This window comes from Tachysurus vachellii, chromosome 17, assembly GCF_030014155.1.
Source record: "Tachysurus vachellii isolate PV-2020 chromosome 17, HZAU_Pvac_v1, whole genome shotgun sequence".
NCBI classification, from domain to species: Eukaryota; Metazoa; Chordata; class Actinopteri; order Siluriformes; family Bagridae; genus Tachysurus; species Tachysurus vachellii.
In genome coordinates, this window is record NC_083476.1 from 3,717,501 (window position 1) to 3,744,259 (window position 26,759).

The 26,759-nt window shown below is 35.1% G+C and overlaps 2 protein-coding genes and 1 long non-coding RNA gene across 4 annotated transcripts; all 3 read left to right on the top strand.

The window, feature by feature from the left end:
• The first annotated feature begins 3,726 nt into the window (after positions 1 to 3,726).
• On the top strand, positions 3,727 to 11,909 carry cd8b (cd8 beta). Of its 2 annotated transcripts, none has more exons than XR_009649761.1 (6): positions 3,727 to 3,856; positions 6,511 to 6,861; positions 8,085 to 8,188; positions 8,275 to 8,361; positions 9,635 to 9,668; positions 10,274 to 11,909. XR_009649761.1 is itself a non-coding variant. In XM_060890705.1 (6 exons), the coding sequence occupies exons 1-6, from the start codon at positions 3,811 to 3,813 to the stop codon at positions 10,290 to 10,292; spliced, it is 630 nt and encodes a 209-aa protein (XP_060746688.1). In that variant the 5' UTR covers positions 3,727 to 3,810; the 3' UTR covers positions 10,293 to 11,909. The 2 variants fall into 2 exon arrangements, 1 of the variants encoding a protein (XP_060746688.1); XM_060890705.1 differs by having other exon boundaries at positions 8,085 to 8,177.
• Positions 11,910 to 15,762: 3,853 nt separating this feature from the next.
• On the top strand, positions 15,763 to 19,900 carry LOC132859767 (uncharacterized). Its single transcript, XR_009649762.1, has 3 exons — positions 15,763 to 15,991; positions 16,112 to 16,221; positions 19,804 to 19,900. It is a non-coding gene; the product is annotated as an uncharacterized LOC132859767 (long non-coding RNA).
• A 2,264-nt stretch (positions 19,901 to 22,164) lies between these two features.
• Positions 22,165 to 26,380, top strand: cd8a (CD8a molecule). The gene is made up of 6 exons (XM_060890704.1): positions 22,165 to 22,332; positions 23,161 to 23,463; positions 24,138 to 24,233; positions 24,417 to 24,536; positions 25,979 to 26,018; positions 26,113 to 26,380. The coding sequence occupies exons 1-6, from the start codon at positions 22,293 to 22,295 to the stop codon at positions 26,165 to 26,167; spliced, it is 654 nt and encodes a 217-aa protein (XP_060746687.1). The 5' UTR covers positions 22,165 to 22,292; the 3' UTR covers positions 26,168 to 26,380.
• Positions 26,381 to 26,759: the final 379 nt, after the last annotated feature.

Consider the following 26,759-nt stretch of genomic DNA (forward strand, 5'->3'; position numbering starts at 1 on the left):
TTAGACCTCATTTACACCGAACGAAATATATACACTGCTTAAAGTAACAAACAACAACAACACTACATAAAAAAACGGCATGGAAACTCCAGGTTTGATGATCAATTAAAAAAATGAGATCTCATGTGAGCTTGAAACTAATAGTTTTTAGTCTGGTTGAGCTTGTGGATGTTCTGTAAGTCCAGTAGAATCCAAGCTCAAGGTTTTGTTCCGGTTGAGGGCCAGAACGTCTTTTAGGAGAAGCTCCTCTTAAGTCTCTCTGTGTTTGCCTTCGAGGAACAGAAGTGTTTTCCTGACTGCAGTAAACAGAGGAGTCCATTGTTTGGATGGATGACAAACAAAGCGTGTGTGTTTGAGTTAGCATGGCCTTCCTCACGTTCTATCCTTCTACCTGCAGAACTGTTATTCAGTGAACGCTTTGAGTTTTTCCAAACCATTCTTTGTAATCTCTAGAGCCTGTATAAGATCATTCCATGGTCAGTTACGTAAATTTTCTGAAGCTTGATTAACTAAACATTTTATTTGTACCTGTGTGATAGTATGCTTTCTGCACTCTGTCCTCTGATTGGCTGTTTGGATAATTGCATTCATGTACAGGTGTCAAGTGCGTGCGAGTGTGATGTAGAAACTCACGTGGATATTAAGCATATCTGAAAAGAATTGAATTCCTAATTGAATAATTGAAGATGACAGATTAGTGTAATATGTTTGTGGGGAAACGCATCATAAAGATGAAAAAATGATTCCTTGTGTCTTGAATTTGATCGGTCTTCATCTCACTTTAAACATCTTTTACTTTGCAATTTCTATGACATCCTCGCCACTGCTTCTTGATGTTACATTAAACAAAAGATATTCATGTTTCAGAATGCTTTGGGATCGGGTACGTGAGAGGGATTTAGAATACAAATACTACAGTTTGTTTTTAAGAGTCTTGTTTTCCAGATGTTTGAGCTTCTTCTCGTGAAAAGCCGAATGCGTACAACAATCAGCATCCCGTTCAGCGAGACTCTGAAGCCCCCTGAGATCTCCTGTTTTCAAAGAATCATGTGGTTATGTTCCCTGTGTCTCAGTCGAACCTTCGACCCTCTAAACGCGTGTGCTTTGCCCACATCCTCCCCTCTGTACGACCCTCCCGTATGCTCACGAGCTTCTGAAGACCTCCGAATGAGACTAAGCCTGCGGCCCCCTGAAACTCCCACGTGAAGCCTCTTCTACCTCAGAATGTAGCAGCTGAAACTTTTCAGCATTTAACCTTTTCTGCATCTCAAAGTTTTTTGCAGCTCTCCTCTATAAATGTATAATATAAACATATAGGGTTGTTTATAGGGTTTTATGGGGGGGGGGGGGGTGGAAGGGGAGAATACTTTTGCAAGGCAGTAAAGCTAATTGCGATGGAACCACAAGCAAAGATGACTAATGAAAGCTTATGGCCACCGATTAGCACCAAACCGATTAACCAGAAATCAGTTGATGAAATGAAATGTTGTGTAAGTGTGTTGTGTAACACTCAAATTCCATGTGGTTTATTTACTTTTTCACCTCTCACGTCTTTCAGGAAACATCGTGTCGTTTGTATAATGGTGAATAAAACCTTGCTAGCTAAGGTGTGATTTCCTGATTCCCGACGATTCCCGAAGTTATTTGAAGTTCTAATGTTTAGCTGTTTCACATTTAAAGTATTTTAACAGTAGAATTTTACTCGTGGTTAAGAAACAGATTTCAGTTCAGGAAAGTCTGATGTTTTTAGAAATATATATATAGCAGAAAAGTGTATGATGCCTATTAACACTTTTTTCCAATCCTGTTATTAAGAAATTTGTAATAGACTTGATTATATATAAATAGAAATTTAATTGTACAACTGCCGGAATTGTACCTAGACTCCTCCGAATAGGAGAGGATATATTATGCGAGAGTAGAATTATTTAGCGATAACTGAGTGGTAATGATAATATAGATGTTTTGCGTTTGCGTGCCAAACACATCCTGTCTGATTAGATAAGCGAAGGCTGTAAACAGCACGTGGTAGTGGATCCCCAGATCTGTTTTATCTTTCAAATACTACTTTTCTTGTACAAATTGGTATGATGACGATATTAAGATGAGGGAAAGTTTTAGTGCAGAATAATATGAAAATATAATATCATTATATATATATTTTTTATCACTATATCAACCCGGTTGCTACTCCTTTACAGATTATATTAAGAAATAATTCTATACTAAACACATATTTGTTGCTATTAATTTTGATGCCCTGATTTAGTACTTGCTTTTCGCTTAAAAATGAAAGGCACCTCATGTGCCTGCTGAGGTAAAAAAGTGAGATGAGGTAAAAGAGTGAGGTAAAACCTTTTTATCTAATGTTATAACAGATGAAGACTGATAAAGGTTCATTATTATTATTTATTATTGTTTTTCGCTTAAAAATGAAAGGCGCCTCATGTGCCTGCTGAGATAAAAAAGTGAGATGAGGTAAAAGAGTGAGGTAAAACCTTTTTATCTAATGTTATAACAGATGAAGACTGATAAAGGTTCATTATTATTATTTATTATTGGTTTTCGCTTAAAGATGAAAGGCACCTCATGTGCCTGCTGAGGTAAAAAAGTGAGATGAGGTAAAAGATTGAGGTAAAACCTTTTTATCTAATGTCATAACAGATGAAGACTGAGAAAGGTTGATAAAGGTTAAAAAAAGGCCTAAATACAGTTCCTGTGCTACGCCGAAAGACAGACGATCCCCTTAGAGCGTAAAAAGATGGTGTCTCATGCATGTGTGTCGATATTAAACCTCCACCAGCTCTACGATGAAATAAAATGTGTGTTCAAACTCTGGTTAGAGCGTACAAAGCCGTGTTTGTGTGGTTTGTGTAGTCTAACTACAGTAGTGTGGATGTGCTGGTGGTGTGTGCAGATGTTGGGCTAGGTCACACACCTGGGCATGAGGTAGCAAAGCGAACGCAGACAGAGCGGCGAAATCTACTACAAATTTCATGCCGACGTGAAAGGATTTAGTGGAAGCTTTGGGAAGAATGCAGTGAAATATATTTTTATTTTAGAATTTGTCTTTTTTTTAAGTATATTCAAAATTATAACATTAACCAGACGTCTTTAAACTGAGCTACGTTTTTAATTCGGTTTATCAGTTTATTTTTATTTTTAAACATTAATCTGTGTAGCCTAATGATATTTTTCTTCATCTCACCTCATTTTTATAATCCAACCACAATCCATAATGTTCTAAAAGTCAGTACACTGATTGTTATTTAGCCTGAAGATTAAATCAAGTAATTTAATTAGTGCGTTCAAGAACAAATAAAGTTTAATAACAAGCATAAGAAAATTTGAAAAGGTAAAATATTAAGATGTCCAATATTAAAATGTCACGCAATGTATGGTTATATTTTATAATATATATCATTAAACAGTCTGATTTCTGCATTAAATAGCACAATTATTTGGATTAAATAATAATCATTGGACTTATAAAGCATCTAAATCTTCAATCTTTAAGTGTCTGTTCATTATATTGTAGCAAGAATCAATTATTAAAGACTGTGTGTGTGTGTGTGTTTGTGTGTGTGTGTGTGTGTGTGTGTGTGTGTGTGTGTGAGAGAGAGAGAGAGAGAGAGAGAGAGAGAGAGAGACTCACGCTCTGATAGGTTCACTGAGTGGCTGGGCTCGACACACTCCAGTTCCTCCCTGCTTTATGACATAAGAAGAAGGACGAGCAGCAAAAGCACTAAAGCAAGCACACACACACACATATATATACACACACACACACCCCATCCTGCATGCCTAAAGATGACCCTCAATCATATCTGGAGCTTTATCTGCTTTCTGACAGCAGGTAGGATTTTTCCAAATTAAATTCAAACACAGAAATTCTATCACACCGAAATTCGGCCTCTCTCGACTGTGACGCTGTTTACTAAGTGATTGATCGTTATTTAGGTGAATTGTCCTAATTGGTTTTAAATAAGGAAGTAATTAGTAATGAATTATTTTCTATGTGCATGAATTCCTTTTCATTGTATTACATTATTATATTATTATATGTATATATTTTGTCTGGTTTTTTTGGGACGTATGTTGTCTCTAGGCCCGATGATGCTTTTTAATCTTGAGTGTATTAATGATGATAAAATGTCAGGTCTCAGAGCAGAAAAGTTGCCTGTATGTGCAGAAACATTCACATTTTGCTCGTGTTCAGTAAATAGAGTGACTCTGTGTTGGTGTCGGACGTTACAAGGATGTCAATGATGAAAGTAAAAGGAGAGTCAAATACTGTACGCATTTAGTACTGATTAAACTCTTACTCATAGAAACTATGTACTGATTCTATGCTTATAAACATTATATACTGATATACGCAAACATATATGTTATAATCTCTATATACTGATTTTATGCTTATATACTGATTATAAGCACCGTATACTGATTATACACTTATATATATGTTATAAGCTCTATATATTGATTCTATACTTTTATATGTTGGTTATAAACTGTATACTGATTAGAAGTGCTATATACTGATTATAAACTTATATATAGGTTATAAGCTCTATATATTGATTATATACTGGTTATAGGCCTTATATACTGATTCTATACTTATATTCTATACTATATATATAGGTTATATGCTTTATATACTTATTATAAGCACGATATACTGATTATAAACTTATATATCTGTTATAAGCTCTGTATACTGATTGTATGCTGGTTATAAGCTCTAAATACTGATGTAATCCTTAAATACTGTTATAAGCTCTATATACTGATGATACGCTTCTATACTGGTTATAAGCACCGTATATTGATTATAAGCTTATTTTATAGGCTTATAAGTCTATATACCTATTATATACTTCCACACTGGATAAAAGCACGATATACTAATTACTTGCATGTTGATGATACACTTCTATACCGGTTATAAGCTCTGTATACAAATGTTACACTTATATACTTGCTATAAAGTCTACAGTCAGATCGTACATCTAATTACTCATTATCTGCTTATTACTGATTATAAATTGATTATATTTAAAGTCTGCTCAAAATTATGTGTGTATAGGAATGATAAGCTTATACACTGATTATATACTCAAAAACTTATATACTGATTTTACAGTTACATACTGATTATAAGTTTTATAGACTGATGACACAGTCATGAACTAATTAACAGCTGAATATACTGATTATAACCTCTGTATGCTGATTATAAGCTCTGTATGCTGATTATAAGCTCTGTATGCTGATTGTAGACCGAGACATTGAACACAGAACATTGTTACAGAACGTAGTTAGTTCAGATATCATTCTCGTATCTCGTAGCATTTCAACACTCGTATCTGTCTTGCGGTAACAAGTAAGTTGGTATAATTATTTTTCCGAAACAGGTTGATGAATTCTGTTCTTTTCACATGAACTCCTTTATGTTAACTCAGATTTTCAGACCACTTCGATTTTCTGTCTCCAGACTGCAAAAGCGCGGAAGCCGTACAGTGCCTGAGATCGTTTCAGCACTTTTCTCTTTTTAACTCTACACAGCAGTTTGTCTCCAGATGAGTGAGGAAAATCAATTTTGCAAGAGGAGACTGTAAAACTTTCTATGAGGCCCTTTTCCAAACCAGGCTTTGTTTGTCATGTTGCAATTTCAGTTCTTACAAAATAATAGTGGTAAATGGAACAGATTTATGTTGGTAAATGTGCTTGTTGGTTGTTTTTTCTGTCTCTTGTTTCCAATCTGTTGTTGCGTAAGTGGTTCAGCGAGTATATCGAATGTAGACATGTTGTGTACTGTAAGCACTACAACACCACACACACAGATCGTGCTGTTCAGGGAAAATAATGAACGAAGGCCCGGTGTGACGCAGCAAGTGTCCTGAAGTGTTTTATTCCTCTTACACCACAGACGTTTGCGAGCGCTGATTTATTTGTTATTTATTTAATAATGGCACACTGCATATTTGATCCATTTACAGTTTCAGGTGACATTGTGGAATAGGTTGGTTACGTCTCACGTTAAACTCTCCTGCTCCGTTTTGTCGAGCAAAAGGACCGGCTCCGTTGAGTGAATAAGGCGTTGTCATGTTCACGTGAAACCGCAACACGCAGCGTCCCGAAGCCTGTCCTGTGTAACTTCGTTACCGCTGGCCTTGTTTTGTTCAGCTGATGCAGGCTTGCTGTTGATCCTGAGGATGTTTTGCAGCTCAGCAGATTAAAGGCGATGAGAAAACTCTAAAGAACAGTGTTACAGCGAATATTAGGAAGAAAGTACAACGGATTAAATACAACCTAATCCGAAGCATTTGTGTTTTCTTTTAACACGTGAATGATTGTACATCGATATTGTAGGCTCAAAAATTTTAACAAGGCTTATATTTAAAAAAATATCTTTCTAAAATTGGTAGTATTTTTACGTCATTATCATCACAGCTGTAGTTTATGGTGATTCATTCAATAACTTCTTTTTTTTTTTTCCAGCGTCTGCTGTAACAGTGTCCTACCCGAGCATCAACGGCTCCGAGACCCTGACCTGCTGCTGTCCGGACCACCAGTGTCTGAAGGCGTACTGGTACCGTTTACTTCAGGGAAGCGACACACCTGAGTTCATATTGTTTATCAACAGCGTGAACACTCTGGTCTATGCAGAAAACATCGACAAAAAACGCTTCAAGGCATTTGTAGCCGACTCAGGAAAGATGTGTTACACGCTGCGCATCTCTGGCTTACAGAAGCAAGATGCAGGTTTCTACTCTTGTGTGCTCAACAGTCAGAATTCAATACAAAATCCCAAAGATCTGATGCCTGACGGACACGTCATCTGGCCAGGAGGTCTCTATTTTCTTGTTCTCTAGATCTCTTAACTTCAATATCCTAAGGACTAAATTCTTAATTTACATGATTTGTATTAACAACAGAACTCAAGATATAGAATTAGTCCTGGGGGAAAAACTCCCTGGATGAGATCTTTATTCTAAAGGGAATTTGTTCTTTTCTGAGCATCTCTGAATAGTGAGGTTCAACATTATTATTCTTGTTATTAAACAAGTGTCTTGATTTTCAGGATGTTTAGGATGAATGGATTGGGAATAAGGAGCCTGGCACGAGAGCAGGACTGCGTTTATGATGGCATAAGGGTTAGCATAGGGTTTTAGACCATTTAATAGATTAAGAAAGACTGTTTAGCTTCTCTGTAAACATCATGATCACACTCGCTAGTGAACAGACTCACGGATTGATTCGTATATAAAATTAGGAAGCTGAAGGTTAGGGTTTGTGATTTGTCCGGTTTCAGGTTTCATTATTCACAGCATGTGTGTAGCTCATGTAACGATCATGTTCCTAACTCTAATTACAAAGAACATGAAGATTATGAGTAAAAATCCTGTCGTAATTATGTCTTGTCTCAGTTTTGTGTAAATTCTCAAACATCTCACAGTTCTATCAAACAGTTCTCAAACATCTCACACGTCAGGAGCCTAGGAAGTCTTTGGCATCAGTTCAGTTCATATTACTTATTATGTTAGGATATTAGATATATTTTTGTATTTAAGAGAGAAACTTTGTAAGTCTGGACCTGCACTAGTAGAAGGTTCAGGGGTTAAACAGGATGTGTTCAAAGGTACAAGCCGTTTTCACGAACGTTCAGCAACATCAGCGCATTGAAGCGACTGTTTAGAATTTATGACACATTAAGTCACAGATATTTACTATTAGTTTCTGTGTACGATGTAGCGGCCTGAGAAACCCCATCAGACGTCACAAAAGATCTTTATTTAGATATACTCTCTTACTTTTCAGAGATGATCGCATCAGAATAACAAACACGTCTGGAAAATTACACACGGGATTATTTCATTACAGTAAATGCCACTGTCTGCTTTTAAACAATCCCTGGGTTGCTGACTTTGTCTTGCAAATCCTGGAGAACCACAGTATATATAAGTAGAAAATGTCGGCCACTCTATTAGGAACCACATGGTGTAGTTTCTTCTTTGTTTCTGATGGTAATAATGTGTTGTTTTATTTCTTTACTGTATGTATTGTTTTTTCAGTAATCATATCAACTCCAGCACCAACAGCAGTGAAAAATCCAAAGCGTATGAAGCCTCCCAACAGGTGCAAATCCAGCAATCAGTCGCCGAAAGGTACAGGCTTGGTGTGTGGTGATGTCGAAGATCTTTCTAAATCGTCTGCTTTGTGAATGAAATGTTCTTCAATCTGTTTAATGTGGGTATGTTGCAGGGTGCAAGTCTCTGGTTCTTTGGCCAGGCATCGGTACTGTTCTGCTCCTGGTGGTGGTCCTGATCTCAACACTGTATTACTACAGCAGTGAGTACACACACACACACACACACACACACACAATTTTTTATTACATTTTTGCAGATATATTACATGTTACAGAATGAGATAGGATGTCTGTTAAGAGAAGAAATATAAACAAACCAATAATAAAAATAATAATAATAAATAAAATAAAATCTAATTAAAAATATATATATATATATATATATATATATATATATATATATATAAATAAAAAAAATTGTTAATAATATAATTATTAACTAATAATAATTAGGTTGTCAGTATAACCCATTATAGGGGTCCAGGCTTTATCAAAGTTATATAAAAGAGTATCTGATTTTTTTTCAAGGTGGATTCATTGCAATTGCTCTCTTATCCGATCCTCGTGTGATTGGGCAGGTTTCCATTTAAGAAAGATGGCACTCGTAGCCAAAACGTTGGTGAGGGCAATGACAGCTGAAGCAGGAGAACACGCAGTCTTTAATAATTGTTACTAGCTGCAATATAATTAACAAAAACGTAATAAACACACTGAAGATTTTGGTGCTTCAGAAGTTGATCAAACAATTGATATTTAATCCAAATAATGTGATATTTAATACAGAATTAGTTCAATAGTATATATTATACAATATAACCGTACATTGCGTGGCATTTTAATACGGGAAATTTTATTGATTTGACATTTTTATGTTTCATGTTAAACTTTATTTCTTCCTGAAAGCACTAATTAAAATACTCGATTTTAATCTCCAGGCTAAATAACACAAGCAGTGTACTGAATATTATGGATTGAGGTCGGATTATAAAAATGAAGTGAAATGAGGGGGAAAAATGATATTACGCTTTTCATATTCTGTCCAATCTGACGATAAATGATGATAAAACATCTTCGAACATATCAGCGATCATTCTTCATTCTTCGTTGTAGAATTTGTTTATTATTAACATAGATTAGCTTAGTGTCCATCATACTGAAGTCACAACGGATTGACCGAGTGGTTACTATAGAAACGCTTTAACACTTTAAGATGAGAGTTAAAATAAACCTGTGATTCATTAATCAGACAGTTATCTGGACCAATCAGATCAGAGAATTCAGCAGCACCGTGGTATATAAAAGAGGGATACAGGAATGATTCAGAAAGAGATTTCTTATTAGGAATCCACTTTATTTAATCACGCTACACCTTTTATTTTACCTTTTATTTACCTACACACAGTCTTTTATTTCCTGTACAGTCTTAGTAATATGTGTATTATGATGTAACTTTCTCACACCTTTTGGAAACAGGGCTACCCAAGAAGTGCAGACATCACTTTGTTAAGTGAGTTTTCAGATTTACTTTATTTTTTATGTCGTAAGTTTTAAATAAAGTCGTGTTCTTATTTCTTCCGTGTCTACCATTGTGTCTTTACACAGACTTTTCAGTATTATTATTGTAATCCATCTGACCTTAATGTCTAGACTGCTCTTGTGTCCTGAACACGTCGTTAAGGAGGATAGTAATATGGTTCTATATAGGTTCTGGAATATCGGCCCAAAACTAAACTTGTGGCAAAATCCTAGAGTAAAAATCTGTAAAATAAAAAACGTTTTTATTTGAATAGGAACCAAATATTCTGCTTGTTCTACTCACAGTTCTAAGCTGTTTATTACATCATTACGACTTTTTTATTCCTGAACTTTCCAACAGTAAAACCGCTCATTATGTCCAACCTTATTTCTTTAATTTTTTTATTTCTTTTGGATTATTAAGGTTTAGATTAATCATTTCATTTAGATTAATCCTGTTTCGCACTAAAAGAACTGGATATTAATAATAATAAAAATATCAATTAACTAGGGGCTTGATTACTGTAAATGTGTTTTATCCTATTTGTTTAACGAGTTATAAGATCGTGATTGTCTTCTGTTTGGTTTGCAAAACAGAACGAGGCAGCTGAGCTGAGACAGGACGAGACAAGACGAGACATCACTCCATCGTGGCAAACCTTTTTTTTTCCTATAAATAAATCCTCTGTACAATGAAACATACTTTTTTTATGCTTTCTTGCAGACGCCCCTTCCTTCACGCTCGAATCAGAGAATACCGTCAGGGCCGTAGTTCTCTTTCCCCTCCTTGTTCTGTAATGTTTATATTTATTTATTTCTTCAGCATGATGCTTTTGTTTTTATTACAGATTACAATCATCTAAGCAACTAAGTAAGTTTTACTGAACCAGGATTAAAACGTTCCTAGCTTGGACTCGACACAGGGAACAAGTTGAACGATGTTCTTTGAGTGAAGATTGTAATGGTAATGATTTTTAATAGAAATAATGGATGTCAAGTGGCTCAAGGTTCGACTTAGTACTGCAGAGACGGATAGTATTTCTCATACACTTCTTTTCCAAATTGTAACTGATAGTAAAGGAAAACATGCTATTTGAAAAAGCTTGTTTTTTTTAAATTTGTCTTTTGATATTGAAATTTTTAGCTGATGTTCAAGTGATTCTGTGGCATTATAAAGCAGCCAAAGGATAAAGACAAAGAAATTCGGCTCATCCTGAAGTTGAGTCTTTTCCTAAAAGCTGTTTTATTGCTCTTTCAGTATTTGTCCCTGGATCATTTTTGTCCATTTACAGTTACTTATAAAGGTTTGTAAGATCCATATAACAAGTCGTTTCCTTACCAGCTGTTGTCTTGTTTTCTCTCTCGGGAAGTTTGTCACGTTACTCGTGTTACTGAGAAACCTTTTAGTCCTGAAAACTTTCATGTGTTGGAAAAACTTACAAAATGCTGAGACTGAAGACTCCTTCCTTAAACTTTTAATAAATACAGTATGTCCTCACAGAAAACGTCACAGTTACATATCAACAATAACACATTGCTTTTTAAAAAAAAAAATCTGTATAAAGAGATATTTTCTATGCTAGTCTCCTTGTACGCTAACGATAACGTATTTCAACAGAGCTTTAAAGTACACAAATCAACACTTTCTGACCAATCAGAATCGAGAATTAAGCAGCACTGTGGTTTAAAGATTACATTAACTAGTGTCTGTTCTGTCCCTCGCTAACATTTTTGGCAATTTACAACCACAAGCATATTAGTATTTGAAATTTTTATTTATTTTCTATCACAGATGGCATACACACTTGTTGATTTACAAATAAATCAGTTAATACAGATATAATAAATGATATATTCACTCATTTAATACTGAATTTGTTAAGCGTATTAATACTGTGAGTAATGAGACTTAACGCTAGTTTATTATTCGTCATGCTTTTTTACGCTAGCTAGTGGGACAGTTTTGAGAAATGATCTAGCTTCATATTGCAGGTTCAATTTCAAGCTACAGAGTGATAAGAAATGGAAAAACTCATTAATAATCGTTTGTCTGTACGTGATTTAATGAAGGACATCTAGCTCATTCACCTAAATGCTTCTGTAACTTTCTAGTACTTTATTTTTCCAAAAATCTATATATCTTTTTCCATTCAAAGTATTTTTGTTTTTTTTTTGTTGTACTGTTTTTTTGCTCAAACCTGAACCTTTTCCCCCAAAGATCATCCCATTAAAATGTTTCAGCTAAAATTTTTTTTGTGTGTGTGTGTGAAATTTCTTTATTTTCAAAAGGTGGATGTACAAGTTATGTGTTAGAAATATGTTTTACGGCTTATGAAACACATCGCAGTCGTTTTTAGAACCGAATAAAGGAGCTTTATCGACCAGGTGCTTTATTTATTTTATTCTTCCTATTTATTTTCATTGTTTTGATATAATGAGTGAATTTGCACCACATTACTTTCACACTACCTCTCTGTGTTACATATGTGAAGGTGTGGTGGTTTATGTGTTTGACTGTTAGCTCAAGTTTCCCTCTCAGTGTGTGTGTGTGTTTTTCTCTGTGCGAAGGTGTGTGCGCTACAAAGGTGGGCGATATAACAAAAATATTATATGATGATGCTTGACGACTGTGATCCGTAATACGTTTGCTAGCAAACTTTGTTGATGCTGTGATCTCTGTAAAGTATACGAACACACACATGCATTATTTCTTCCCGGCTCTGGTGCTTATGAATATTTTTCTTCCATCCAGAAAACACCAATAATAAGGAGCGTAGACATCGTGACAGGTTTCTAGCACCATTAAGCCACTGCGATGTGATCCGCAGCTGTCGTGTTTTATACGAACAACCTCTTTCCTGTGCATGACAGAGTAGGGCAGAGAGAAACCTCTCTATCTCTCTCTCTCATCGCTCGTTCAGCTTTGAGCTCCTTTATCGCTGAGCTGAAACAAAAAGACCACAGAGAAACCACAGACCCGGCCGCAGCTACAGCGTCACAGGCACACGGAGACGAGCTCAGAGCTTGTTACACTCAGTACTCAGTACTTACTCTAGTCCCTTCTTTTCTATGAACATCACCACCATGTCAACACTTCGGCACGGTTAATAGATCGTTCAGGGAACAATGGTTTGGCAGGAGTAGGAGGACAATCTGAAACAAAGCTTTACAGATGCACATGATGACATCATAACATTTTTACACCTGGTTCAAGGTGACCTTTCAAATTTGGTGCTTTTAAAAAGTTTGGAAAATTTGACTCTCACGATTTCCAATAATTATTTCTTACCTAATGACTACATGTGTAAGTGTTTACAGCATTTATAACATATATACTACATACAGTACACGCTTCCTTACTAATGACCTCTTTCAACCAACACAAAGCTCCATTTTTGGTTTCAGTATGAAATTAACGCCACATCGTGCACCTTGTGCACTGCTTTACATCCCGTTTATACATTTATGTGTATAATATCTATATACGTCATGATAAATATATACAATGATGATTTATAAGATAATTATATATTAAATTCCTTATTTATATATTATCCCCGGGTATAAAAGCAGCAAAAATGTGTATCTTGACATCTTGACATGCATTTTCTAAATAAGTTTTGAAAATAATTAAATAATTTTTGGATTTAATATTTTAATATTTTTTTGTAATAAACATTGTTTGTGTGTTTTCCATTGTTCTGCTTCTATTGTGATCAATTGAGCGACAAAAGACAAACAACCAAAGCCCAAGTATGTAATTATTTATATGTTGTTTTATTTAATATATATTACATACTTGCTGTTTCTTCTTTTGATTGATTGATTGATTGATTGATTCATTCATTCATTCATTCATTCATTCATTCATTCATTTATTCATGTATATATGCATTTACTTAGTTGTATACTTGGTTGTTGTTTTTTGTACAGTTTTCTGTTTTTCTTTTAAAAACAATCAAGTTGAGATTCACAGTTAGCTTGAAATCTTGATATGGTTCCATCATGAATTAGCAGCATGCTGGAGTCTAAAGTTGTTTTGTTGTGGAACTTAAATGAGAGAACACAATACTGTGATAAACTCGTCTTTCGGTTCGTCTCATCGAGATTCGTTCATACTTCGTTATACATTTCATTTCATTCTTTTTTATTTATTGAATGCATTTAAGCATTGAGTTGTGACCTCCAGGGAAATGCTCTGAGATAGAAGACCTGTAGTACTGTGTGTACTGTATATATATGTGTGTACTTTAAACCCGGGCTACACAATTGGTGGCCCTTCAAGTAGCCTAGTGTGAAAAATACATCTCTGTAATAAATTTAGTTCAGTCGTCACGTGACGTTAGGTGAATAGTGCGAGCAGCCTCTCCTGTCAGACGTGATGATTGACAGGTCGATGACAGATAAGGAACATTTGTTAGTGTCATTTCTTCAGTTCATTTCTTCCTTCAGTTTTTTTTCACAAAAAATAATTCCATGAAACAATCACTCTATTCTATTACCCTAACTCTACTGACATGTCATTCTCACATGTGAACGTCATTAAAACCAGCCTCAGTGTTTGCCAATTATTATTAATGATTTGCAAATTATTATTTTTATATGTGAACTTACATCTCAGTGATCTAGAAAAGATCTGGCTGTAGAAAAAAGTCTACTTGGGTGTCTTATAATGCACTGATGTTGTAATGCAGATTCAAAATACAACACAAGCAAATTAGATGTCTTATGGTGTAAAAATACTACATACGGGCTCCTATATTGTTGTTGTGTCATCATTTATATTGCAAGCCAGATCTCTGCGGCCCCTCATTTGGGATGCCTTTCATAAACTGGCCCTATGACAAACTAATTAAATAACCTTGCTTTAAGCTCACTGAAATTAATGTAGAGTTTAACATGGGCTTCAGTGCAGATGGGTTACATTTTTAATCTTAAATGGTTTTTTTATCTTAAAAACAGTTCAGAAATGAAAGGAAAATAAAATTGAAAATATTCGCAGATGTTTTTGTCTTCTTTTTGTCGTTTTATAAGTCAAGAGCTTTTAACGGATTCGTCAGACTGCAGCACAGTAATTTATTTTAAGCTTGTAGACATGACAAGATTGTAAGAAATCAGTAACACGGTTGAGAAAAAAACCCAAAATAATTGAAATTATTCCATACAAATGTCACGAATATCAGAGAACAACAGCAATAAATAAATAAATAAACAAATAGATAGATAAATAAATAAATAAATAAATAAATAAATAAGTTCCCAAGGACAATGTACAGATATAAGACAGATTGTAAGTATGCAATAATAGTCTTTAAAATGTTAAAGGTAAAGAAATCTATCTATCTAATCTATTTATTTATTTATTTATTGTGGATAAACTCCCTGAGATGATATGAGGAACAAACCATGAGGGGAACGAGATAATGTCCTTTATGGGGGTTTTTAAAACTGCATGGGCTGAAATGTTTTCTATCTAGCGTCAATCTATCAAAAAAAAAAAAGAAAAAGAAAAAGAAAAAAGAAATTGAATTTCCTCTGGGATCAATAAATTATCTATCTATCTATCTATCTATCTATCTATCTATCTATCTATCTATCTATCTATCTATCTACGCACACAAACACACACACACACACACACACATAATTTACTGAAACTAACTCTAATGTTCTTTAACATGTCTATGAATTATTTCTTTGATTTCACCAAATGTACAGTATCTTAATCAGCCTTCTGTAATGTTAATAACTGATCTGATGGATATTTACTCAACATATCACCGATACAGTATATCAGCCATTTCCATATGCAGAGCATCAGCGTATCTATTTAATAAATATCAAAGAAAACTCACATTTCTTTTTTTTTTATATGAAATGTAAATCTCATATAGATCATATGTTCTCATATAGTTCATACTGTGTAAATCCCACAGTAAATTTGAACAGATTTAATTTAAAATCAAACTGATTTGCATTTGCAAAGCAAGTCTGTGCAGTTTGGTCTGAGGCTGAAAGTCACGTGTGTAGAAGCGTGTAGATGTGTGGAGAAGAAAAATACCTCCTCTAGACCTCGTCTTGGCTCGTGTGCGGTCGCTTCGGACGACGTTCCAGCTCTTCGTTCCTGGATCTTGTTTCTGAATCTAAGCCTGTACTGAATGTGTCTCATTTCAGTGTCCTGGAAATCATAGAATAATCTCGTTTCTGCTCTCCACCTGAGTAAAGTCTTCTGTGTAGGATGCTGTGTTACTCATCCACTTCTATTGTGGTGCACCAGGAGATGAGTTGGAGTCTCAGTCTGAAAGGAATGCCCAGGTAATCCCCATCCCACTCTCTCTCTCTGTCTCTCTCTATTTTTTCATAGCCAGATATACATATTTAAGGGTGTTATTTTCTGTAGGAACCCTTTGTTTTTCACTTTTCTGAGTCACACAGGGATCCCCAGGTCAGACATTAAGCGCAGAGTGAGAAAGTACCAGAAGTGGCATGATGACTCAAAGCTACGTGTGGGGAATGGAAACAGAGGGTGGACCATAAGTCATAAGGTAACTTTCAACCTTTCACAGAAGAGACGCAAAGAAACAGAAACATGCGTTATTATTACACCAGGCTACTTTTTTTTTTTAAAGACTTTATTTTTAACCTTATTGTAAATGGTGCAGATACTGAATCTAGTGCATGTGCAAGCTAGGAGAAAGACTGTAGATAAGGCAGGAAACAGATATAATCAGCTATGAAGCTTACAAGATGAAGAAAGCTGCATTATCCTGGTCACTGTGATAGTTTGTGATGTACTTTGGTTTTTGATTTTTCTTTAAAGATGAGCTTCTTCTTTCTCACATTTTAAGCGCAATCAGATCAGATGGGAGACATCAGTGAACTGCCATCATCACATCTCTAAAAAATAACAACAAAAAGTTAGCATAGGCAAAGTGATGTGATAGAAGAAAAACAAATCAGGACAAGACTAAAAAAAATCAGGACAAGACTCATTCATTCATTCATTCATCTTCTACCTCTTATCCGAACTACCTCGGGTCACGCGTCATCGGGAATCAAGGCAGGATACACCCTGGATGGAGTGCCAACCCGTCGCAGGGCACACACACACACACTCATTCACTCACGCAATCACACACTACGGACAATTTTCCAGAGATGCCAATCAGCCTACCATGCATGTCTTTGGACCGGGGAGGAAACCGGAGTACCCGGAGGAAACCCCCGAGGCACGGGGAGAACATGCAAACTCCACACACACAAGGCGGAGGTGGGAATCGAACCCCCAACCCTGGAGGTGTGAGGAGAACGTGCTAACCACTAAGCCACCGTGCCCCCCAGGAAAAGACTCTTTACTGGAAAATAATACACACTGGATTGTTATGGAAAATCACTCATCAGGTTTTGTCTGTGTGTCAGTAAGAGATTTAGATTTATAACGCCATGCCTGGGTGTATGTTTTCAGTAACCTGCAGTCTTTCCCCTGTGTGCGGCCTCGATGAAATTGCGTTATTTTCCCACTGAACATAAATCACGTGACGCAAGACGATATTGCGTCATTAAAAGCGTCAGGTTAGTGAGGATTGCTGAAGTGTAGGCAGCTTTTCCTTTCACCCTTCGGAGGATTTCTGTACGCCTACAGCCCAGAGTGGGCTAACTTCCACAAACTAGCAGACATTTGAAACTTTCATGAGCTCAAGACTCTTTTCCATTGTTCTCAGGAAGCGGTCGTTCATGATGTTATTTACACTGCTGTATTTTTTTTTTCCACAGCACAACTCCGCACAAATATCAGTAGCTTTTCAACAACGTATACCTCAGGCTAAACTTTTGTATCATGCACAACTCACACGTAGTAATCATTGACATGCTCAGAGTCCAGTTTTTTCTCTGGGCATTATTTGGAAGGTGAACTTTTTTGTCACAACAACACCTTTTTTTGGCAAGAACAAAACATCCTGTACTGAAACGATCACAAATCACAGATGGTTCCAGTGTACAACCCACTTGAACATTTCAGTATCTTCCTCCCTCAAGCTCACCACCCAAGAGCTGTAGAAGCCCAGTATGAAAGCTTTATGTACAGTAGATTACTGATCAGAAGGTTGGGGGTTCAAGCCTCAGTAACACCAAGCTGCCCCAAGCTGTTGGATTCTACTGTTGGTGCTGCATCTTGTTCTCTGACCTCGAAATCCTCTGAAGCTTAGAAAATAATTTCTATACAGTATACGTGACAAATAAAGGCTGGTTCTTCTATTGATGTTCAAGCTTCTACTGCTGGTTCCATCCTGATGCCCTGCTCATCATATTGAGTAGTTCTTGTTGCTTGTAGGCTGCTCACTGCTTCTGAGGATGGACAGCTTGTGCCCACATGGACAGCCTGGAGATAAAAAGTTTTTCTGTTGAAAAACTATTTAGAAACCATGAAGATGGCTTTGGACTGCAGTTACTGTGAAGGGGTTTCCACTCAAACCTTCATCATTTACATTTACATTAAGATTAATGCCATTAGCCAGATTCCCTTATCCAGAGCTCTCCATCAGAGAGAGCTCTGGATAAGGGAATCTGGCTAATGGCATTAATAAGAATTATAGAATATAGAATATAATAATAAGAATAAGAAAATAAGAATAAGAATTAGTTTGAGTGTTTCAGGAAGAGATTGGTCTTCACCCGTCATTTGAAGATGACCAGTGACTCAGCTGTTCAGACATCTTGGGGACGTTCATTCCACCCCCTCGGTGCAAGAACAGAAAAGGCTCTTGATGTATACTTACCTCATACCCTGAGAGATGGTGGGACCAGTCGAGCAGAGTGAACAGTTGCTCTTTTTCACCATATAGTACATCGTTATACAAGGGAAATCATTTTAGAATCATTTTATCTATCTGGTGTCACCCAAATGATCACAGGTTCTATTTTGAGTCTGGATCCTCTAACGGTCATCTCAGGTAGATTTTCCTCACCACCGTCACCTCTGGCTTGCTCGATAGGGATAAACTAAATGTCTCTTCTGAATATATATATATTTCTATAACGCATTTTTGTGATGATGTCCATTGTTAAAAGCTATACAAATAAAATGGTATTGGATTGAATTGATCAGAAGGTCATGAGTTCAAACACCATTTGTTTTCTACCTCAGCTAAAGTACATAAATGCTACTTTCTTGTAGCTTCTATTTCTTTACTCGTAACCTTTGATTTTACCTTTTTTTTTTTAATCTTGCTGTTTATTTTTTTTTGGCCTAACAAATCTTAGGTCTTCAACAATGCCTTATTAGTGACACCATGTGGTCAAAATCATGTGACTTCATTCATGTGATATCATGTTTCAGTCATTTTCAATGTTTGGTGATTTCTCCAAAGTGACAAAGTTGATAAAGTTGTGCTTTTCTAAAGCTTCCAACTTCCTTTCCATTTATAACTTTTATACAAGATAAGATATAATACAGTAAGACAAGATTCTATAAGAAAAAAAAGGAAACATCTTCAGATCTTCTGTCAGTCTTAATCTTTAAGTCTATAAAGAATTAATAAAAAGGACAACGTTATAGAATTATTGTCTTGGATTACTTGGAAGCTTCTAATCTGCTCAATAACACAGAAGTCATGGTGATATGATGGTAATTCAAGTCAGCAAACATTCCAGTCGAGGAGGAGGATGAGGATGACTTCACTGCTAGTTCACAAAAAAGAATTACTTGTGCTGAAGGTGAGGTGTGGAAGAGAACAAAAGAGAATAAAGTAGAGTTGTTATGCTCAGGAAGCTAAGTTTGACACAAGTGACAAAGGATAACATATTGACTCTTAAAAAAAGAAAGAACCAGGACACATTTCAGCCCACAGGGGGCAGTATTCACCTAAGCCTCCTTGCCTGTATCTTCCCCCTGCAGCAGGTCTGTTATAGCGTTTCCTAATGCCCAGTAAAGCACATTTACTCTAAATACTTACCGTATTTCAACAGTATCCTAAATAGACTTAACAGATGCTTTATAAAAAACATCATACTAATACTGGATATGACTCGGCTTTGCCTTTAGAACACGCTCAAATCTTTACAGCATGGATTACACAAGATGTTGGTAACTTTTTGTTGAGATTCTGGTCCATGATTCTGGTTAACAGGTTTGCATCAAATGATCCTGAAGATTTAATGACATTTGCTGTGAAGATCCTGTTCCACTGTATCCTAAAGGTGTCAGTTACAGGAGGACACTGAAGTACACTGAAGTCATTGTCAGGTTCATGGAGCCATTTCGAGAATACGTGATGCTTTATCATGCTGGAAATATACATTAGAAGGTCCAGATTGATATCATACTAGTTGTTATTTGGTAATGATTTTATTTATTTTATTTTTTTTCATGAGAATGATGATTAAACTCAGTAGCCTCTGTTTGAGATGTGACCTATTATGTTCAGAAACTGGTTTAATTCTACCATACATTTGCAAATGAGTTGAGGATCTAGAGGATCTTCTGAAAATCTTCTGCTTCTGGATTTCCTTGAGAGCAGATAAATAATAGTATACAGTGTTGAGACAGATGAAGTCTTCGGCATGGAAAAAAATAATAATAGAAATTAAACGTCAGATGCTTTTTTAAACATACAGATGTGAGTACAAAAGTACATACAAAAGTTGTGAGTTTGAATCCCAGGTCCACCAATCTACCAGTGCTGGGCTCCTGACCAAGGTCCTTAACCCTCAATTTCTCAGTTGTATTAAATGTAAGTCACTCTGGATAAGAGCTTCTGATAAATGCATTAAAAAAAAAGAACCATATGCTATTATTGAAGAAGTGCATATTATACTAAGAGTGTATCTTTTATATACAGTAGTCTATATAGAAAAACAATTTGGTTGATCCATAAAGCAAATATATTTACCATTTAACACATTTCTATTTGTCCAGCTGCACACAATTTACACTGTACACTTCTAATATTAAAAGGTACTAATAAAGTTACTGAACTGTAACTGCCCATGTTTACTACCTTAAATTAGTAAAGATAATTAAGGGAACACTACAAGCAGCCTTCTGGATAAAAGATACGTACTCAAAATATTAAACATATCCAGATTATTGAACATTGCAGCTTTAGTCCCCCTTTGATGTCATGATAAACTCAGTTGCTCTAGGAAGGTTTTCCACTAGATGTTAAAGCTGAGTTGTGTGGATTTGTACTCGTTCGGCTTCAAGAACATTAGTGAGATCATAATCCTGGTCGTGCTGGAAAAGCTTTGGGCCTCTTACTTCCAGTGCAGGGAAATTATAATACTACAGCATGCAAAGACTAACACACTACTGTACATCCATGTTATACACAAGTGTCTTTGCATTTACACACACACTCACACACACACACATTTTACTCAATCTAACTCAATAATTTAACATGGCTTTACTATAGGTTGCTTTTTGCTACTTTTCACTAGGCTGTTATTTAAAGTGCTATATTTTACATTTAGCATTTTTTTTATGTTTTGTTCTGCTTTCTATACAGTTATGAAATTTATTTTGTTCCTGTTTTTATGATCACGTGGTATCTCTTCTCTATTTCAGGGCATATGCATATGACAATTGATTTTTAAAACTTTAAAACTGGTTTGATCCGTCCGTTTTTATTGAATATTTTGCACGTTACATTCGCATTGAATTTTATAGTGCTACAACGAAAATGGCTGTAGTTTAGATGGATGATGTTTAGTATCTGGTACGTGTAAAGTGTCTGCGGTTTTAGAGAAGGGTCTCAGCTCGGCATCTCATTGGTGGGTTTCAGTGCGCCACGCGCTCTGCAAGACCCTCAGCTTGGTGCATGGTTCTGCAACAATGCTGCAAAATGCATGCTGTATAAAAGATTACACGTAACATTTATCCAATTTCCGTTATATGTGATCCACTTCTATAAGCTCACTATCAAACGTCTTTACACATGCACACAAATGCAGGTTTCTAAATAAATGGTGAAAATAAAGAGTTAATAAAATTGATTGCATTGTGTTTTTTCAGACTCATGCACCAGTCTGAAAGAAATATAAACCTTCACTATACATTCACTAAACCTTTTTTTTTTATTAGTACTGGGTATTACAGTTCGTATTAAAATGTTGTAATAACCCTGAAATTTGGGTTAGATCTCGTGACAGATTATATCACACCATATAAACCATCGTATATGTTAAATATCTTAAATAAATGAATGCAGAAAATAATCAGGTTTAATAATAAGATGTTGTTAAATAAAAGTTAGAATTTAAAAAAAAAATCGATGTGATTAAAATACTAAAATTCTGCAATTCATGTTTGTTTCTGTGTTTTAAAATGTTTAACATATTCTGAGCAATTCTTTTCAAAATTTCAATACTGTTTCTTTTGTGTTAGTCCATGTCAACCTTTTTTCTTTTTCTTTCTTTCTTTCTTTTTTTTTTTGACAGATCTGTTTAGTCTAACAAAGTGAGCAGTGCAGTGAATAAGAGAGAAATGTCAATGAGAAACTGGGAGGAGAGATGATCAGGGTCATGATATCACGTCTTCTTCACATTCTTCATGTTCTAGCTGGTGGAATTAACTGAAAAAAAAAACCTGATCGAGAAATCAGACAAAAACTAAATAATGACGCTGATTCTGATTGTTCTTTTATTTGTATATCAAGGTAAGAAATGCGATTGATTGATATTGATATTGATGAGCGTTTTAGAGCCATAAGAGATGATTAAGTTTCTGTAAATAAAATTTAACAAGTGATACAGTGCATTGCATCACATCTGGATGAATATACGACGGTTATCATAATTATTTGTTTTAGTTTCGGATTGTAATAATTTTCTAAACATATTTCATCTTTTCAAAAGGTTTATATACTTTTTTTTTTAACCCAATGTGGTTTTATTTAATAATTCTTTTTTAACTCTGGGTATTTCCATGTTTTAAATAAATATAGCTACATATAAATATATAAGGTATATGATATACCTAATTGCTGAACTTCTATATACCGTATATAATAGTATAAATATGTTCACTTATAATTTAGTTAAAAACATCCTGATTCTACAGAAACAGTTATACTTCCTTTTTTTAAAACCACATTTTTTCATTTGCTAGCCTTTTCCTAAAAAAATAAATAAATTAAAAATAAGTATACATATAAATAAATAAATAATCGATATATTTATACATAATAATCGATTAGCCACCAATCGCACCAATAATAAATATATATACACATTATATATATAATAACTAAAAAAAATAAAAAACATATATATATATATATATACATATGTATATATGTATATATGTGTATATATATATATATATATATATATATATATATATATATATATATATATATATATATATATATATTTATATAGATAGATAGATAGATAGATAGATAGATAGATAGATAGATAGATAGATAGATAGCTTTTTATAAAAAATATATTGAAATAAATATATAATTTATTGATGTATTTAGGTGTTGAAGGTCATGTTGGTGAGAAGATTATAAAAGAAAATGAACCTGCGACCATCAATTGCAACCAGGAGTCAAGTTCAGTCTTTTGGTTTCGAATGAAAGAAAACGGCTTTGAATATATTGGGACCTTCAGCAAGAGTAAGAATACAGGCAAAGCTGTCGAGAATAAATTCACAGTAAATGAGAAATCTCTCCAGTTGAAAACATTTGAGTCGGTGAAGGACAGCGGCACTTACAGCTGCGTCTACATCAACAACAACGCGCTGCATTTCACCTGCACCACCAAACTGCGCGGAGAAACAGGTGGGTTCGTGATCATCTGCACAGCTAATAAGCGCTTTATAACCCTAACACCATTCATTATACAGACATAACACAGCACAGAGGTCATCATGGTCTGGTCAGCTGTACCAGATGCCCAAACACACGCAGATGATCAAACTGCTAGACGTGTTATTCCAGTTAAATATTCACTTGGATACTGAGCCATACATAGTTAAGGCTTTATGATTATTTTACAGTTATGTTTTATAATGTTGCAATCGTTTAGGAAGTGAAATTTTTCATCAATATCTAGGTCGGCTTGTGTTTAGGCAGCTGATCAAAACAAACCGCATTTTACAGTCAACTACAATGTCGTAGTTTACTTTAGTTCATATGATTTATGCTTTTAGTTGTATTACTAGGTTACATCAAGCTCAAATATGCATTATAATCCTTTCTTGGCAAATGACTAAAAATAAATAAATAAATAATTATAAGATGTCTACAGTATATTAGATGTGTATATGCATCCAGGAGGTATATACAGTAGGAAAAATGAACTGAGTATTATTTTAAAAAATATTTTAAAATACAATATTAATGATTTAATAGTTTAATGTTCTCCTATTAAATGATGGGTTTTCTCTATCTATCTTTTTTAATATTTATGATATACAAGTACATATAGATCATATATAGTTTTTTTTTTTCAGTCCCAACAACAATCAAACCAAAGATACCAACAACACCCAAGCAGGCATTGGTTGCCACGCCAACTGCTGCATCAAACTGTCCAAAGAATCCTAGAGGTATTATTATTATTATTATTATTATTATTATTATTATTATTATTATTATTAGGCCTTTATTGTATTCGGTGTATTAAGTACACAAACACCAGCATGCAGAAATGAAGCTACAGTATTGTGTAAAAAGATTCGACTTTTCACTTTTCCTCCACTCCCATTCTGTTTGTTTAATATACACGGTAGAGAACAAGCCTGTGACGATAGATGTACTTTTGGGTTGTGAGCAGCACATCTTCATTCCTTTGGCTGCTGGATGTGGATTTCTACTCCTGCTTCTGCTCATCACCATTGTGTACTGCAATCGTAAGCATCATCATCATCAACATCACTATCACTATCATCATCCCCACCATCCATAGATCACTCCATAGTCACATTTTTTAGCCACAATATCTCATGGTACATTAAAGATAGAATGCATTTTATATTTCGTGCTGACACGACAAAAAAACAATAATAAAAACACTCAACTTTGGAGCGATGGATACAACGGTTTAAGAAAACAGGAAATGAATTTTTTGCTAACACAAAAAAAAGAACAAATTTTGGTAATGTTACAATAACAGTGTGTGAATAATCACACACTGATATCTGAATTAAAACATGAACTAATGATGAGTTAAGGCATGTACTAATCCCAAAATAAGCCTAAGAGCTAACCTAAACTACAACAAGTCTGAATAAACACCATCTTAATACACTCTTAGTACTCAGTACTTATTCATGTGTTGCTATTGTAAAGAGTTTTTCATTTTTTTTTACCCAAATCTTTAAAACCTGTTGTTATGACCTAGTTACACACTTTCTTTATAGAGTGTCTTCTGTGACATAACACTTAATTTCACTTCCTATACCAGGCTTTCATTGTTCAGGTTTAACCCTGTGTTAATATGTTCATTGATAGAGACTTAAAAGCACTTTTGTGTATCGCGCTGGATGTCTGTCAAGTGCCGTAAATGTAAATGTAACAGTCCTGAATGAGACCCTGTAATTGTCTATAGTGTGAGTTACTGTAACCAAACAGCTCCTATCTATCTATCTATCTATCTATCTATCTATCTATCTATCTATCTATCTATCTATCTATCTATCTATCTGTGTCTGTAGGTCTGTCTGTCTGTCTAGCTATCTATCTGTCTGTCTGTCTGTCTGCCGTGAGGTAAAAAGAGTTTGAGAGCACTATCATTGGCATCCTGTTTCAATTTACCACAAATGTTTTCATTACAAATTATATTACCAGCAACAACTTAACTGAAAAGTAAATTTTTCTGAAATATTTACCTGAATTTGAAAATTTTGTACAAAACCTCATGATGCATGTTAGATCAAACCCAACAGCCTGTTGTCTGAACACGTGCTTCCATAACAGAGATTGGACTCATGTAGAATTTGATCTTTTGTACAAAGCGGTGAACATGATCAATATCAGCTAATTTGGTTACATATAAATGGATTAAAAATTAGGCAACCTTTTGAATATTGAGTAGTCAAGATGGTGGTCATCCTTTTGTTTTGTTTTTTTATTTTATTTCCAGCTTTAAATAAAAAAATATATCCCAAATATTTAGTGGTCTCAGGCATTAGAAACTGTCTGTCTGTCTGTCTGTCTGTCAATCTATCTATCTATCTATCTATCTATCTATCTATCAAATTAACATTGAGTGTCGAGTTTCAGCTGATTTGAGAAATAACGATCTTTTAACCACACAATAAAAGGAATTTAAACTTTCTCTAACCTCCTCAAGGTATAAGAACAAGACGATGCCCTCATCATTACAAAAGACGGTAAACTGTTTAAATGTATATATTTTCCCTTCTAATTTTTGAACATTAGTTGTATATAAATGAACTGAAACATCTCTCGTGTTGATATTTGCAGACCACGAAGCAGACCAGCAGGCCACAAAACTCTACCCAATCCTCCAGACTATTAGACACCGTGACCAAGAAAACTAATGTTAAAACATTTTCTATTTCAGATTTCTTTTAAAACATACTGCCAGATTTTTTTCTGGGAACATTATTTCTGCGAGTAGTATTCCTTTAATCTGTTAAAACCAAGCCTATGTTTCCATTTATTTTGTAGATAATTTTAATCGATGAATTATGTAATCCTTTTATAAATAAACTTAGTACTTGTTAAGCTATTTAATTTGCCCTTTCCCTTCTTTGTTGTAATAATAATAATAATAGAGGGTGGGCACGGTGGCTTAGTGGTTAGCACGTTCGCCTCACACCTCCAGGGTTGGGGGTTCGATTCCCGCCTCCACCTTGTGTGTGTGGAGTTTGCATGTTCTCCCTGTGCCTCGGGGGTTTCCTCCGGGTACTCCGGTTTCCTCCCCCGGTCCAAAGACATGCATGGTAGGTTGATTGGCATCTCTGGAAAATTGTCCGTAGTGTGTGATTGCGTGAGAGAATGTGAGTGTGTGTGTGTGTGTGCCCTGCGATGGGTTGGCACTCCATCCAGGGTGTATCCTGCCTTGATGCCCGATGACGCCTGAGATAGGCACAGGCTCCCCGTGACCC

Bases quoted from the DNA above. Each gene is read 5' to 3' on its own strand.
- cd8a (XM_060890704.1), top strand. From the start codon at position 22,293: ATGACGCTGATTCTGATTGTTCTTTTATTTGTATATCAAG. The intron at 23,464-24,137 runs GTGGGTTCGTGA...TTTTTTTTTCAG, and splicing joins CAAACTGCGCGGAGAAACAG to TCCCAACAACAATCAAACCA. The intron at 26,019-26,112 runs GTAAACTGTTTA...TGATATTTGCAG, and splicing joins CCTCATCATTACAAAAGACG to ACCACGAAGCAGACCAGCAG.
- cd8b (XM_060890705.1), top strand. From the start codon at position 3,811: ATGACCCTCAATCATATCTGGAGCTTTATCTGCTTTCTGACAGCAG. The intron at 3,857-6,510 runs GTAGGATTTTTC...TTTTTTTTCCAG, and splicing joins TATCTGCTTTCTGACAGCAG to CGTCTGCTGTAACAGTGTCC. The intron at 6,862-8,084 runs GTCTCTATTTTC...TTGTTTTTTCAG, and splicing joins ACACGTCATCTGGCCAGGAG to TAATCATATCAACTCCAGCA.